An 18,138-nucleotide genomic window follows, 5' to 3' on the forward strand; every position below is an offset into this window, starting at 1 on the left:
ATGCTACCAGTGTCGTCCTCCAAAGATACAGAACCTCCAAAAGTCTCACACAAAAAAAAACACTTCATAAATCTTCGCGAGAATAGAAAATTTTTCCTTTGAGAAAAAAAGCAGAAAATTGAAATGTATGAAAATCAATCATGCACGGAAAGACCTATTTTATCTCAAGAACTGCAGAACAATAATCCAGTGCATTGTTCGAGCGAAATCTTATTAGCTACCTATTCACAGATCTCATTTCAGTCTATTCACACGATTTATTTAATTGAGCTAATTTGACATGATGGAAGTCCTCCTTCATACCTAGTCGAATTCTAATTATAATTTTGTCAAAGTCACATGTCTCAAAATCATATTTTCTATTGATTTTATTTTGTTCTTAATTTTTTTGACACAATTTGATTATTATGCAAAATCATTTGGAGGTTGTTAATAAAGTAGGAAAATTACATATAGGAACTTGTATGCATTCAATAGTAAAATTTTATGCATGCGAGAACACTTAAAAAATGACTTTGCAACATTATGTAGAACAATCTTGTGAATAGATCAAAACTTTAGTCGAAAGATAAGGTTTATGAGAACACCTATTATTCTCAATGATATTTAATTACCTGACTTATATTTTACGTCAATAATTTTTCAAATAAATTACACGTAGGGGAAAGCGCGCTACCTTTCGAACGACTCAAGCTTCAATCTACTCATTTTTTCGATTAGTTTTTAATGAATTTCACCCATTACGTAGGGGGAACTGGGGTAGTAGTAAAGAGGGGTAGTTGTAAACACTGTGATTTTTTTCATTAATTTTAAGACTCCAGAGGATAAAACCCATAAGCATTCATAGATACCATGGGGATATATGTTCACAGATTAATTGGTCAATAAAATCCTATTACTTTAAAAATAAAAGTAATTTTTCCCGAAAATGTTGATTTTCGATTATTTTGGTCATTTGGATTTGCACCTGGAAATTAAAAAACTGTGTAAAATAATCGAAATGTAGCAATACCAGTTCTTTCCTACATCTTTTAGGATTATATTAATGCATTTACTAGAGAAATTAAGATTCTCATTGTTTTAAAAGAATTATTGGTCAGAGAACAGCATTTGGGGTAAATGTAAACAGGCAATTTCCTCGTAATTGTAGATGTCGCGAGTGTAGAATGAATGGTTATTTTTTTCTTCTTCTTCTTCTTCATTTCATTCGTTTGACAGCTGCATCTCATGGTGGGAAATTTTTCGTTGTGTTCATAAGTCACATAATGTCAAAATATGGGGAAAATCCATTGAAAAATGTCTTTGATTTGCATGCTTTTAGTTTTTTTTTTTATTTTAATTATTCCTTGTAAAAAGTGTAGTGATTTTTTGAAAAATAAACAGTCTTTATATATCTCTTAAGTAATAAAAATAATTGAAAGTGGTGCAAAGTTAATTTCAAGGGTGGAAAAAAAGGTGTTTACATCCTCCCCAGAAAGTGTTTACTTCTACCCCAGGTATTTTGTGAAAAGAGAAATATGCACAGTGACACAAATTCCAAAAAACCACTGTGTGCTCGGAAAATCACCTCAAATTCGCATTTATTGATAATGTTTACATGTGCCCCAGTCTCCTCTACTGCTGTCATTGTTCCAATGGATCTTGGCCGCATTTCCCGGTTTCTTGTAGCCCGGTTTAGTGAGAATTTTTCCTTTTAGGGCTTAAATCGTCGGTGGATAAGGAATAAAAATAAATGAAATTCTGATATCACATTTACATTTTAATACACTTCAAATTTCCAGAAAAGAGCAATGGGTTTAATCCCTTGAGAACATAGAAAACAAATTGACTTGTCTGAAGCTTAAGTCATCCGAAAGTAGCGCGCTTTCCCCTAGACAGTGACGGATATAACGGATAGAAGAAAGGCAATGCAGGGGCTTCTACCCCAAGACATCCCCCTTAACAGCTTTTTTAAAAAAAAATATTTTCTACGTTTTTTCTACCTCGTAATATACTTAATTTTGTCCATTCGTCCTCTTTAAAATTGCAAGTTTTAATGTTAGAATTTACTATTTGTTTCTAATTAAACACTAAACAAGTTCATAACGAACGGAATTCAAAATGTAAATCGGAACACGATATTCAAAAAATTAAAAGAAAAATAAATGTATAGGAGAGACTGGGGTAAAATTTGTCGAAACGAAAATTTCAATATTCAATATTTTCTAAAATAAAAGATACTGAGGCTTGAAATTTTTATTATAGATAGCCTTCATGAAGCTTCTTAAACTTATAAAGTTTCAAGGGATTCGAGGAAGGATTATGTAAAATAAAAAATAATGAAATCTTGAGCCCTATTTTCGGAATATTTGGCTTACAGAAAATATCAATACTGATTAGCTCAATTTAAGCACATTTCTCGTTAAGATAGAGAAAAATTATCTACGACAAAGTTGTAGAGGAATAAATTTCCTATAAAAATATGTTTATTTGATATTTTTAACGTTTGCGAGAGTAAAACGTCACAAATTATCCGAACACTGACAAAATTTGCCCCAGCAATTTTAGAAATCTCCACAAAATCGACTTTTAGAAAATGATTCGAAAATCACATTTCTTTCGAGATAGAGGAAAATAGTCTTGTGCAATGTAGTAAAGCAGTAAATTTCTCTCAAGAAACCCATTGAAAGATTGAATTTAAATTAAATTTTTAATTTAATTGAAAAAAAAACCCATTTTGGAAGTATTCTCGTCTTTGCAAATTAATTTGAGATCATAAAAAACTATGCAGAAATGGATTTTTGATGAATTTTAAATGGAAAGCTTGCTAAAATCTTCCTAAGGGAGTTTCAAAAAAGAAAAGCTAAAACTAGCTAATATTTGCCTTTTAAAAATTATTTGAAAACTGTTTATGAGCCATCTGGACAAAACAATCAAAATCGAATTAAAATTAGATTTAGGTCGATAAAGACTCTCAAAGCATTTTTTTCCAAAAATATCGTTTTGGGACATTATTTTCAAAATCTTCAAATGCAATTTTCTCATAAGAAGTCATTCAGATACATGAGAACGTTTTTGTACCCCTTTGTTTAAATCTGTCAAAATCGACGTAGAAATAGAATAAAAAACAAGAAATTCCTCGTAATATCTATAAATGGATTTAGTTTTCTAAAGATCATTATTAAGGATTTTATTGATTTTAAATAAGCTCATATTCGTAAATATTCGACTTTTTTGCGTTCGAAAAAAGTATTTTTTGAAGATAATGCTCCAATTTAGCCAAATCTTTTACTAAAATCTTGGATACACCCTTGACACCTAAAATAGAGCCTCTTATTAATCCTGAATGATGCGGACCTCAATCTATGTATATAGAATTTTGTATTTACAATTTTTTTTGGTATCCTTAATTTTTGGTAATCTTAATTAATTTTTGTTTAATTTGGTATCCTCCTTAATTAATTGCTAACTAGGCCTTTCACCCTATCTGCCAAATATATTTCAGCCCGAACACGCCAGCCTTTAAACATGATCCCGATTTTGAGTATCGAAAATAAAAAATTTTATTGTATTAATTTCATTCCATCGAATCGAATGCTGGTTTTGGAAATAAAAGGATAAGGAAAAATGCAATATATGAAGACAGGATCTCGGAATCTGACTATACTTTACCTTAATCAATTTTATAACCTTGACAATTTTTTTTATCTTTTTTTTGCATTATTTTACAATTTTGAATAAGAATATAAATAAATAAATAAACAATGGTTTTCTGAGATGTACAAAAATGTAGCGAAATTCTATGATTTAAAGTAGTTAAAACGGGTGGCAAAGCGTCCTAGACTTTGTGAAGCGTACGAAATCGTGACTTGGATGCTATAACCTCAAAAGCACTTTTGCATAATTCATCGTTTACTGGTTCTCAACCGATTTATTGAACGGATTAAGACATTTCTAACGAACATACATAATACCATTTGGTTGATAAACACGCTCTCTAAAACCTTTTAACCATTGACTTTATAACCCGGTTTTAGGAATGATTCAACGGTATTTTCGCATAAGTACGAAATGTCAGCCTGGGTAAACTCTGAAACACATTCCAAAAAGGAGAACGGTAGGGGCGGAAGAAAATGAGCGCATGTTAACTTTCCCAAGATTGACTTATAAGGGGTCCCCCGAAGGTCTCAAATCTCTATCTCTAACCGTTTGGGCTCCAAGCGTGGTAACGGCCGGTCGGACAGGCGGGCAGACACACAGTCGCACAAACGGTGAGATCATCTCGCTCACTTAATACGCAATTTCGAAAATATGTTCGCAAAAAAAAGTGATTGTGCGTCGTTTTATTTCGGGGTGACGATTAAACCTTCATGAGCGATACATGCTCAGAAATATTCGAAAAGATAGTGCTTTTAATGTAGATCCAGCTCAATGTAGCTCCAAGTTCTATGCTGTGTAAGAGCATTTAATACTCAAAAAATTAAATTATTTAAAAAATAATTAGGCTTTATTTTTTTGTTAAATATGGACAGTATTTAAATATTTTTACTTTATTTTAATTCCGTGTAATAAATTATTAGGTGTAATTAAAACAAATTTATTGTATAATACCATCACAGTCTATTCTCTAACTGTTTAAATGTTTAAAAGATATGAAAGAACAACAAACTTACTGCCTTGAATGTAATTTTAGATGTGTGATGAGATTTAAAGGAATAATCAGGAAATTCAAGCTACATTCTTACAAAATGGTACCGGAAAATAAAACACTTAATAAAAATAAATTATTTCTCATTTAAATGTCATTTGGCTTTAAAAAATATTATTTTTTCGTAATCTGGGTAATAAATAAATTTTGTAAAGCTTCCTAGTAGGGCTTGGCCTTATGATAGGAACAAAAAACTTCTTCTCTTTAATTTAATTATCTTTTGCAAATTGCAAGTGAAAGACCTTAAGAAACACCGAGAAAAATGTGGATGGTAAAATTTACCATCCTCCATACAAAATTCTAATGGCCGGATAGTAAAAAAGTCACCCAGCAAACGCGATATTAAATTGGACTGTCAAAAATTGTAGAATCTATTGCATGGATAGTAAATTCTAATAGCCGGATGGTAAATTCTAATATCCCCGGATGTTAGATTTTACTAGCCGGATGGTAAATTTTACTGGCAGGATAGTAAATTTTACTAGCCGGATATTAGAATGAAAAATGTCGGAAAAATTTATTTTTCCTTATTTTCATTGATTTTTGGCCATTGTTTGAGGGCTTGGGGCCCTTCTTGGATGACATTCTCTGTATTTCAAGCCATTTTGGTGCGTGAAAATTGACGACTCCGCCGAGATTTGAACACGCGACCTTTGTGATGACAGTCCAGCATCTTCCAGCTGCGCCACGAATTCCTATAATGTATTCAAAGCATATCGGGAACTGTTGCATCGGCACACACGATATTCCAAAATGACATTCTAACAGCAGGATGGCAAATTTAAAATTTTAAAATTTTAAATTTGTTGGTGGCAAAGTTAAAATTTACTGTCTTCCAGTTAAATTTTAACATCTAATATGCGGCCAGTAAAATTTACTTCCCGGATATTAGAATCTAAGAGAGGTCAAGGTAAAATCTAAATGAGGATAGTAGATTTTACCATCCGGCTGTTAGAATTTACTATCCATAGGATAGTAAATTTTAAAATGTCAAGATGGTAGATTCTAAAGAAAAGTTTCTATGGAGGATGGTATTTTCTACTATCTTTTGAGATAGTAGAATTTAAAGACACGATTTGTAGAAAATACCATCCAAATTTTTCTCGGTGAACTCAATCGAAAGGTGATTTAAGTGTCATTAAGTAATATGTGAGATAATATTCATAATATGAAGTCATACTGTCATCTTTTGGGTCAATAGAAAGGTAATTGGAACAACTTGTTTTATTTCCATCACTCTGGGCTATCAGGTGGCCAAGAGTAAGTTGATGCTACATGAACTTGAAATTCACTTTCTTTCGCCAGCAAATATTACGTGTTTAATGATTCGGTTTGTATAACTGAATTTTTTTTACATAATCGCTGAAGTTCACATAATCTCTTGAAATGGTCATTTGGAGTGCTGTAGCGCCAAGGCCTAAGTCAGCTTTTGAAGCTCTTGAAACTTTTTTTCTTGAACTTCTTTTAGCGCTTATTTTTAGCCACATGAGTGTAGTTGGTGGTTTTTGGTTAAGAGGCAGAAAAAAAGAGATGTTTAGAGGTGTTTGGACCCAAGGTTGGTAAGACGCAGACCAAGAAGCGTGATTCGCAGAGTAATTTCCAGACACCATGCCGTAGAGACTCATCGAAAGCTCACTTTCCCATAAAGCGAACGGTGCAAACATCAAGTTCAAAGTCAACATGGGTCTGTTTGTAAAAGAATGTGGTGTTTATTTTTTTTCTTCGGAAAGATATAATTAATTTACTGCACGTGGTAAAATTTTGCCATTAGACATCATCAAATATTTCACTCAAAAACGAAGAACAATATTTAAATTGTCGTAGATTCTAAATAATGAATAAATCCTATGTTCTCTCAATTGCATACTAAAAGATGGTGATTTCTCATTCAATTTGCTATGATAATTTGTCATATCAGTCCTTGACCCAGGCCGTTGAGGCGATGACACTCCAACTAAATACAAACTTTCAGTCATTGCGTAGGTATATCATAGAGGTAAACCTGATTGAAAAATCCATTGTAAAAATAAAGTAAACACGGTTAGTTGAGCTTTTGAATATTAAGTTTATTTACATAAATTAAAGTTTAGGTTTAGTAAAAAAGACACTTCTTGAACTCTCAAACTTCCGCATCAATAAAATACAATTATCAAGTATTACTTTTGTTAACCCATTAAGACCGGATCGCCTTTAGATATTTTTTCATTTCTTTTATTGAAAATTTTTTGAGGTGGTCCTCTTAATGCCAAATCCGGATTTAAATTACTGTTGAATGTATGCTTCCATTTTAAAAATTAGATTTACAAAAGGTAATGTGTAAAACCGAATAAATTGACATTTTAAAGTTTCGCTGGGCAACCCTAATTTTGACAGAAAATGGCGAGCTTTTGTCCGCATGCCCCATACTTTAGGACAGAGATCTGCAAGAACCGTTTGAAACCAAACAAAAGTCAAATGATACTTGTATGTCAATGGTCAAAAAATGCTCCCTGAACAAACTTATGGCTATATGGACCCGAGTGAGTCCGACAGCCTTACATAAAATAGAAGAAGAAGAAGAACAAACTTATTTTGACGTTTATTCGGTTTCATAACGGTTCTTGCACACCTCTGCTTTAACCTATTCAGTCAATGTACCAGAAATACTTGAGATAGAATGTTCATATTTTGGGATTAGTTTCCTACAGATTAATAGATGAATTTTTTGAAAGGAAAAATTTTTTATCTCATATGGGGGCGCGGGGAGCCGCCCTCAAACAGACGTCTTAACGGTCACTCAATTTAAATTCTGTGCATTAATTCATTACAAACACTCTTTTGCTTTAGATAGAGTGACTATCCAAGAACACCAATTGGGAACTAGAATTCAAATCAGGAAAGAGGAAAGAGGCCAATTTTAAAAAAATTCGACGAGATGTCGTATTTTCCGTCCGTCATTTTAAGCAAAAAATTTGCATGTCCTTCCGCGAAGCAAGAAAATAATAACAAATGCATTTTCATCTCTGTCGGACTATTTTTCCCAAGTAACTGAATAACTAACGTTACTAAATATCTATTTCCGACAGCAATTCGGATAAAAATTGCCCAGAAATAAATCATCAAAAATCACTCAATTTGCGTATGATGTATAATACCATGGTAAGGAATGGGTTAAGACGTTTTACTTTTAAAAATCGCAGAAATCATAAAATTAAGTCATGAGACTTGCTTAATAAAATTTTCTTCTCGACATCCTCTAAATTGTCATTTTATTGAACTTTTTTCAATAAATATTGACAACTGGAATTAGGATTGCCTGATGGAACTTCTAATGTCACTTTAAAATACGGTTTTCTATTATTTATTTGGGTGGTCTGATACTTCAGCGTTGAAACGGGATCCAGAAGGCCCGAAATACTTCTGATTCATTCAGGAATATAGTCCATTGCTGGTTGAACCATTGCAGCTTAATGGCACAGCAATTGTGAACTATGCCAAGTCCTAGAAGCCAAGTCTATTATTTATTAAAAAATGTAAATTAAAATTAAATTAAAAGAATCATTAATAAAATAATTAACCATTTTTCATATATTTTCATAGATCTTAATGGGTTAACCCTTTAAGGACGGTTGGAACACCGGTGTCCCATAAAGAAAATAATTTTTCCTGACTACCTAAAGTTATTTTTTTCTTATGTCTGTACATAATTGTAAAGTAGAAGGTTGAAGGAATTTAGAATATTTTTTGCAAGTCTGTAGCTATTTGCTATGTAGTAAATATTTAATCTCAAAAATGGCGAATTTTTAAATTCTCAAATTCATAATTGATTTTATTTATTTTTTATACTTCCAATTTTTTTAAGCAAAACCCTTTTGGAAATAAAAAATACAATATTCATTAAAGCGAAAATTATTATTCATTAGTATTGCCAGAAAAATTATTTAAATTTTTGGGCTATTTTTGTCCCTATCGTTCATAGAAGCACAAAATATACCGAATCAGACTGATGGACTTTCCAAGGTTAGATGTAAGACTTATCATTGATTATGTTTCCCTGTTTAATTTTTATTGTTGATTTTCAGTCCGAAAAAGTGTCTCGTCGTTAAAGGGTTAAGGAAGGTACGGGAAATTCTGAACAGCCATTCGACAATTATGCTTTACAGGGTTTTGCACTTTTTCACAGAGACATTATTTAACCAAGGGCATAACCCTCAATGAAGAAGTGCATTGAGCCATTGATCATCTCATGGCTGTGTACAATCTTGGCATAATAAAAATCACAAGAAAAAATACACCAAATTAATTGATTTTAGCACATTGTCGAAGATGCCCTCCAATGTATTAACTATTCATCTTTGTGGTCAAGAAAGGTCGTTCTTCTGTGGGACACTTGAAGTCCTCGAATTCTTGCTTCCAGAGCTGTGTCTTGTTGTTAAATGGTTCCAGGAGATTATTCCACAAAGCATTGGTTGCCCTGGCGTAGCCCTTTTGGCTGAAGTGGAAGCAATCCACAGACATGTAGGAGAAATCAGTGTTCCCATCCTTATTCATGGGTATCCAGAGTTTGTCCGTGAAGGGCTGTAGGTTCACTGTGAAGTCGGTTTTATTGTGGAATTCTTCCCTGTTGATTACTTCTTTTTCTCGCCTCTTCCATGCGTCCATGATTTCAATATAGAAATTCCGGAAACGTTCTCGCTGGTCAGAGAAGAGACAGGGACATTCTATGCGATGGGCAGCAATACATTGAGCTGGTTTTCCACGAAACCGCATAAGAACTTTCATTGCTGTTGACGAAATTTTAATTAAATGAATGTTTAATTTAATATTTGTAATTGATTTTCTAAAAAAAAATGTGTTGTATTTGTATTAATGGCCAACCAATAAAAGGCGATAGCTGATACATTATTTATAATAGCATACATTTTTTGTTTAGAAATTAAAGACCTATAAATAAAAAAATAAATTAAAATATTGGTGTATTTGAGGACTTAAATACACATAGAAAAAATGGTTTGTTTACACAGAAAAAAATATTTTGTAAAAATGTTCGTAAATGTTTGTGAATTCCTATGGGGGAGTTACAAAATGCTCGTGAATCGTATAACCCACCCCACAAACAAGTTCGTAAAATTTTGTACCTTTTTCACATTGTTCGTAACATGAGCATTTGACGAACATTTTTTGTACGTTTACAAACATTTGTTCGTAAATGTTCGTAAACACACAAAAAATGTTTGTAAAATTTTGTTATTTATTCGTAAATGTTCGTAAAATGTTGGACAGGAAAACAAATATTTACGAACAAATGACAAAATTTTACGAACATTTTTACAAAAAACAACAAAAAATGGTCGTCAAGTGATCATGTTACGAACAATGTTTGTGAAAAAAGTACAAACTTTTACGAACATGTTTGTGGGTTATACGATTCACGAGCATTTCGTAACTCCCCCATAGGAATTCACAAACATTTACGAACATTTTTACAAAATATTTTTTTCAGTGTAGTAAAACCTTACGAACAACTGACCAAATTCTACGAACATTTTTCTGTGCGTTTACGAACATTTACGAACAAGTGTTTGTAAACAAAACTAAAAAAACTCGTCGAGTGATCATTTTACGAATTATGTCTAACACACAATAAATTTTATTTTGTAAACATGTTTTTGACATTTCAATGAGAGCGAGTGAGACCTTGATCTCTTTCACTCTCATAGACAATTTTGAAAACATGTTTACAAACAAAAGTTATTGTGCGTTGGGCATTATGACGAGCGCACAATAACTTTTGTTTGTAAACATGTTTTCAAAATTTCCCATGAGAATGAGCGAGATAACTTGATCTAGATCTCACTCACTTTCATTGTAATATCAAAAACATGTTTACTAAACAAAAGTTATTGTGCCTTGGGCATTATGCTTGTGAAAATTACAAATATTTACGAACTTTGTAGTGAATTATAGGATTCACGAGCAATTAGTAAGTCCAGAACAAAAATTCGCAAAGTTTGCAAACAATTTTAAGACATTTTTTTTCTATACATATAAAAAATTAAAGAAATTAAATTATTTTTTAAGCATCAGAATAATTAATTACCCAATTAATGTATAGATTTATATGTAGCAATTATTTATGACGATACTCATACTTTATACATAAAGGCTAAAATAAACCATTTGAGAAAAATATAGGATAATTTTAGCTAAGACACACACCTAATAACCATAAAAATTTTACTTTAAGTTTACTTTATTATTTTTTTTACAAATTTTAGATATTTTTTTCAATTTAAATGAATTTCACCTCTTTGTATTTCATTAAAAATGCATACTCTGAAAAAAATATCTCGTAAATAATCTCGTAAAAAATTTGTAAAATAAGTCAATTTATATGGAAAAGTAACAAGATGTTTGGATACCCCTGTCGCCATAGGGATTCTCGTAAAATCTATTCATTTTCAACAAGATTTTTTGTTAAAACCGAACCCACCAAAATTAAATAACAAAATTCTTGTAAAAGTTTTCTCAAAATCTGGTTTTCATGGGAATTTCTCAATAGATGGCGTTGCAAAATATATCGTTTTCTCTTTCATTTTTATCCCTTTCTCTCAAAATGGTCTTTAAATATTTTCTGTCAAATTATTTATCAATTTGGTGGATATAATAATCACGATTTTCATGCTTTTTGTTATTATATAGCAATTATACGCCGGTATGCTGTCTGCAAGAAATGGTTAAATAGGACTTTAGAGACCATTTCCGACTACAAAATCGTTATTTTTTGGTGAATAAAAAAAAGAATACTGACAAAACTTTTACAAGATTTTGTATATTATTAATAAAATATGTGCAGTATCCGGTATCAACAAGATATCTTGTTGAAAATGAAAAGATTTTACAAAAATCCCTATGGTGACAGGGGTAGCTAAACATCTCGTTACTTTTCTGGGGCAACGAGATATTATACAAAACTTTTACGAGCGACTAAATTCAAAAATTAATCTTGAGCGTATTTTAAATTGCGATTTCATTTGAAAATTGGACAGTATGTCTTACGGCGTTATCACACTTGCACATTAAATTTTTAATGTGATTCACATTATTTGTTGCTTGTGAGCGTCCAAATATCTTATTTGTGTCTTTGAGTCACTTAATATTTGGGGTTTTTCTATTTATTAATAAAGAAGTTGACTTGGCCTGCAAAAATAAGTTTAAATTTACCTAAAGCATAAGTATTTTTCACATTAAAAAATTAAAGAGAAAATCGCATTAATTTTTCGCATTAATGCTATAAATCAATTTATATCAAATTTTGCGGGTCAAGTCTACCTTTTTATCAACAAATAGGTCAAATTTTGAATATAAAATGATTCAAATACACAAATTACACATTTGGACTCTCACCAGCGACAATTAATGTGAATCATATTAAAATTTTAATGTGCAAGTGTGATAACACAGTTAGCCCGAAAACTACATTTTCTACCAAGATGTTATAAATTTATCATACATGGACTTGCAATAACGTTGACCATTGTCCGAGGAAGATTATCCCGGAGAACCCTGAGGGTCCTGGTGAGTTCCTTCTCATGTAGATCCACAATACTCGCAGGATTTTTAAGGTAGCACATATCAGCACAAAAATCATTAGCTCCAATCAAGTAAAAGACAATCTTCCAGTGATTGTCCATGTCAACATTGGAATCAGATCGCATTCGTTTGATGAGATTGTTGGCCTGATACTCCGTGTCTCTTGACATCGCTCCCATTTCTGCAACATTGAATCTGAGAGAAAATTGCAGTTTTTTTTTCTCATTACACCAAATATCATATTTCATTATTAGCAGGTGAAGAAACTCCAATAACTATTTGAAGAAGTTTTTGGCACATACCGACCTTGATGCTGGCTGTGTGCTCAGTGAGTCGCTCAGTGAGTAACCATATAATTTGGGATTGTACAACTTCAGTATGTTGGGGATAGTGAGGAATTGTCGCCAAGTACCCTGTCCCCCAATCGTTGTGGACACTCCCTTATTCTCTACAGCAATATGCATAAGATTTGTAGCCATTCCACCATTTCCTGCTGTCAAGGAATCCCCAATTGCTCCAATCACATCAATGTCTCCTGGACGAAGTCTGTGAACGGATTCTGGGACAGTGTCACTTCTTCTCCCAGGTCCATTTACATCACAAAAGAACTCCTCATTGTCCCTGAATTGTCGCTGGAGTTTCTGGAAATACACATAATCTGTAGTAATTAATTATTTTCCGCAATAAAAAAGGGTGAAGAAAAACTGGATGATCAACAAATAATCGGCTTTAACGTATCAATTTGTAATGGATTTATTTTTCATTGATAAAGTGCTTGTAAACTAAACAATAGGTCAAGGTGCTGCGACAAGTTCTTTATACTGTTCATTTGAATTCAGTTATTCAAGATTCTAATGATTTCATGCGTGGCATCATTTTATAAGCCTTTTACGAAGACAAAGATCTTTATGTTGGACTAATGCTTTTAAAGCTCGCTGCAAACCAAAAGTAAATATGGATGAAATGAAAATTGTTTTCCTGAGATCACGATTCTAGTGATACAGTAGAGTCTCGCTATAGGCCATCGCTCTATAGTCCACAATTTATCGACCGTTGATTTCAAAACACTGATTTTAAGTTAGGTTATGTTTTTTAGTAGGCGACATGCAATGTTGTCATAATTATTTTAATATTTTTGGCAAACTTTATTGAGTAGTTGTGATAATTGTGATCCATAATGAAGAGAGCAAGGACAAGTACCACAATCGCAAAGAAAGTGGAAGCCGTCGAGCAATTTCAATACTAAAAATCGTTGATAATTTTAAAAAATTACATGGACTATAGTGCGACCCAAGTGCCAAATTTGAAACCAAATATGTACTATAGCGAGACTCTACTGTAACTTAAAACACCTAAAACTTATAAAAATCAATTTAAAAGAAAGTGTTGCTTTTATAGTCCCTACATACTATAAGAAGTTTTCGTCAATATTTCGCATATTGAAGAAAATTTCTTAATTAAAGCTATCTCTAAAACAAAAACATTTCAATATATTGATATAAAATTTCAATATTGAAGCGAAAATTGGATCGAATATTGCAATAATTGCCTACACACTTGAAAAATTTTCATCAATATTGAAATTTTATGTCAATATATCTTTGAAGAGTTGCAATAAATTTTGTCTAATGTGTAGACAGCTTTAGAAAAGCTCTTACCGAACATAAATTTTGTGTTCTAATGTAACCTACAAACTTGTTAAATAAATATATAATATTATATAATAATAATAATAATGCTTATGCTTATGTAAAGACTCTGTCAAAATTTCCTCAATATGCCAAATATTCACAGAAATTTATAATTATTCAATTAATTCAATATTTTTCAAAACTTTTATTATTTAGTTATTGATAATGCTAATGATTTCATCTATTGCACTTTAATAAAAATTATAAAAAAATAAATATTTAATTAATAAATTTAAGTCATTTTATACCTCTATACTAGGTTATTCAATACTGACATATTAAAAAGGTTAAGTCAAGTCGAAAGCTTAAGAAAAGCTTTCGACTGGGACTTCAAGCCTTCCTCAGTGGTCAAATCTAGAATTTTCTTGCTTTGTCAATTGGTCTAGGGGTTCACAGGGCATGGGATTTGGAGCTCTATCGGCCATATACTTTAAATTGTTGATATTTGTCTTAATGTAAGCCCCTGTTACCCCTGTGAAATCCTAGCCAATTGACAAAAGAAGAAATTACAAGATTTGGCCACTGAGGAAAGCATGCAGACCGAGCCGAAAGCTTTGGGAAAAGTCTTTGATAAGTTACTCAATCCTTCGACGCTCACCGGTTGCCTATTACTTAAATCACTTATCGGAAAACACTTAAAATGTTTTTCAGTAATTTTCCCAAAAAGAGGAAGTTGATAATCTCTAAAATAGATCTTTCTTGGTCTATCTTTAAATAAAACTGGACATTATCATTATATAATTTAGGTTCACAAACCAATTATGAAGCTAAATTACATTATGATGGTGTGGTTCAATTTATAAAAAGATCAATTTTAATGCGCTCAATTCAAAGGTGCTTTACTTCCCCTTATTTACGAATTTATACGAAAAAAATGATGGTTAGAAAATAAGTATTTCAAAAGAATTTTCTAAATTAAAGTTACATTGAAAAAATTTTTGGTAATTTTTCGGGACATGATTTTTTCACTTAAATTATTTTATTTTCAAAAGAGAATTTTTATTATCTTATCAATATTAATAAGAAGCACTTATAAACTTATGAAATTGGCTATTTTTTAAAAAATATTTATAATATTCTTAGTTTTTAGAAATGATATTTTAAATATATTAAAATAGTTGAAAAATATTGAATTTTAAAGGTTTTTTATTTATTTTTTCTGTTACAATATTCTAAACTCAGTCTAAAAGAAAGAGTTTTTCCAGAGTTTAGCTCTAAAGGTTAGATACCGAAGCTAAGACGGCGGTGGACGCAGTAACCAAACAGTTGTTACATTTGTAAATTGTTGCATTTCTAAAGGTGTCTACATATTGTAGCTGATTTCATCAAGAATTATTTCAAAAATTCTTGAAAGAGAAATTTCTATTTTTGAAGGAATTTTTCAAGAAAACTGCCTCCATATTGGGTTTTTTTCCATCAAAAATTTTTGACATATTGCTATCATTCCCAAGTCTCTTTCACTTGTAATTGTTTTTCATGAAAATTTGTTGTTCTCTGATGAAAAAAGCGAGAAAAGTGTTTGTGGAAGTTCCTTGGACTAGTATTTAGTGAATTTATGTGGAAAATTTCCCAAAAATACGAAGAAAGAGAAAAGTTCTTTTGTAGAAAATTTTTTTGAGATTATCGCGAAAAAACAACTTTTTTCATAGCAAACTGTAAATATCATACAATATTTGTAGATGAAAATAAAGATAAAGCTTTGAGGTTATGTTCGCACATCGGGAAAGTCAAAAGAGATGCCAAAGGGATTATTAAATTCCTCCTTTCCATCACTGTTGTAATTCATGGAGTACGAAGCCAGTGTACTGAAGAACATCTCAGAAAAACACAGTTCCAATGATTTCCGTCAATATCTAAAGAAAAATCAGGAAAATGTTCCTTCAAAGCTAGATCGGATTCCACCAGGAACGACATCTAAAAAAAAAACACTATTCTTTTGAATTTTTGGAAAATCTCCCACAAAAAAAATCATTAAATAATATTCCAAGGCACTTAACCTAACTCTCTTCTCACTTTTTCCAGCAGAAAACAAAAAAAAAACGCATGAAAAACAATCTAGATTCGTGATGGTTTCCTTCAAGAATTCTGTCAAAAATTACTTTGATGAATTTTGTTGCAATGTGTAGCGGGTAATTTCTTTCAAAAATTTTTGATGGAAATAACAATTTTGAAAAAAATTGCCTACACATTAGACAAATTTTCTTCAAAAACACATCTTTTTGTCAAAAATTCATACCAATTGGGTAGGCAAATTTTTTGATGCACGTTTTTTGAAGCTCATTTTTGGCAGAATTTTCTCATATTGTATAAACATCTTAAAAGGTTTGTTGATGAATAACTATCTATTTACAGTAGAGTCTCTCAAATCTGAATCTCTCAAATTCGAACGCCGTATGGATTCAAAATGTCAATTGTGAGGTTATGTTAGAAAGTTCGTATTTTAGGTGAATGAAAATCGTATCTATGTGCTTCTTCTTGAATGTTTACATGCATTATTATCGTATAAAATGAAAAGAAAGTATGTTACCACTAAAACTTGCGAGACAGTACGAGAATTTGATTCAAAGTCAAATTTAATCTCACACAAATTTCGTTAGTTTTGAAAAAAATCGTTCGAATTTGGGAGGTGAGAAATGTCAAAAATACTTCCCGAGCGTTTGAATTTAGGAGACTCTACTGTATCAATTTCAATCTATCAATTTACACATCGAAAAAAAATGTAGAGAACCGTTTCCAATATGTCCATATTCACTTCGCGTGTGTAGCTGCCTTTAAGAAGTAAAATACTTACATTTCTCCTCAAGTTTATATTAAAGTATTCCTGGTCAACTCCTGTGCGAGCCATGTTACTAAACCCTATCCTTAGCATTCGGAACATTTGCAGAAAAGGACCCCGATCCATAAACGTTTGTTGAGCTTCAACTTCAATTGATTGGAAGACAAAAAAGATCACACACAATTTAATCATCATTGCTGCTTAATTTTTTGCACGTGCTAAAACACTTAAGGCTACATTAACTTTAACACTCTAAAGAAATTTTTCAATGGTAATTGTGAACTTGTACCACTTTCCTAAGCTAAATGATTTTGCACTCTTCTTTTTTGTTAATGTTCGCATTGCGTTCACTAATGTGAGCTTTCGGATTGAGCTTTATTTTGCAGAAATCACTATATATATCACAGAAATCACTGGGCTTAATTTCTAGATGGATTAGCTTTATTTGTTTAAGTGATGTGCTTAAAAATAGTCACGATGATCATCTGCAAACAAGTATTTTGCAGTATAGATATGGTGTAGTGACCGACTGAAAGCACAGTTCAATATCAACTTCTTTTGAGCTCGAGTTGAAGGTGCATATATTTGTTGATGCACGATGCCCCTTCTACAGAACTTCGGCCAACTCAAGTGTGGAATCTACTTAAAATTCTGTTGAACTTGACAATGCAAGTTCCAGTTCGATTACCCAACACAGCCATACTAAACGAGCTTTTTGCAACAATTAAGTAATTTGCCGGTCATAGAGCTTTATACACTGCAAACAGCAGAGCTTTTAGAATAAATAATTCAAGTATTATAATAATTTTGTGACAAGTTGTAGTGTTAATATTTTTATCAGATTAAAGCAAGTCTAATTGCTTCATACACTAATCAATATTGATTGGGACAGACAGAAATTCATTTTTTATCTACACCCTCCAAATAATAACATCCCATTGAGTTAGCTCATTATTTAACCGCCAGAACTTATCGATAAAACTTTTATTTCCCATAATCATATATCAATTGCACCAAAGTGAATGTTGCCTAATACCTTTCTTTCATGAAATACCATTATCAAAAAAATATGAAAAAAAAAGAAAATATTGTGCAAATTCTCTGCATACTAGAACAAGAGTTAGAAGAAGAATTTTCAGCCTAATTTCCCCCTCAATGCCTCAATGATTCAATTAAATTCCACGAAACAATAATTCTGAATCATATTTTTCAGAAGTAATTTATTTTCTATTGATCGCTATGACAACTCTCTTGTACATACTTTTGGGTTATAAAGAAATTTTGATTGCCTTCACAAATGACTTGGGTTGGGTTTTTGTCTTTTGATCACCCCATAAACAAGGTGAAGCAACTTACTGTGCCCCTGTTCTTAAAATAGTTGTCTTATTCTTTATTCAATTGAAGAAGTTTTC

At 31.7% G+C, this 18,138-nt stretch overlaps 1 protein-coding gene across 1 annotated transcript; it reads right to left on the bottom strand.

The window, feature by feature from the left end:
* Positions 1 to 8,780: 8,780 nt before the first annotated feature.
* LOC129799044 (phospholipase B1, membrane-associated-like) lies at positions 8,781 to 16,921 on the bottom strand. Its single transcript, XM_055842639.1, has 4 exons — positions 16,742 to 16,921; positions 12,566 to 12,900; positions 12,180 to 12,454; positions 8,781 to 9,450 (listed from the first exon to the last, which is right to left on the bottom strand). Exons 1-4 carry the CDS (start codon positions 16,919 to 16,921, stop codon positions 9,008 to 9,010), a joined length of 1,233 nt encoding a protein of 410 aa, XP_055698614.1. The 3' UTR covers positions 8,781 to 9,007.
* Between the last annotated feature and the right edge of the window lie 1,217 nt (positions 16,922 to 18,138).

The sequence above is a fragment of the Phlebotomus papatasi genome, chromosome 1, assembly GCF_024763615.1.
Source record: "Phlebotomus papatasi isolate M1 chromosome 1, Ppap_2.1, whole genome shotgun sequence".
In the NCBI taxonomy this organism is placed as follows: Eukaryota; Metazoa; Arthropoda; class Insecta; order Diptera; family Psychodidae; genus Phlebotomus; species Phlebotomus papatasi.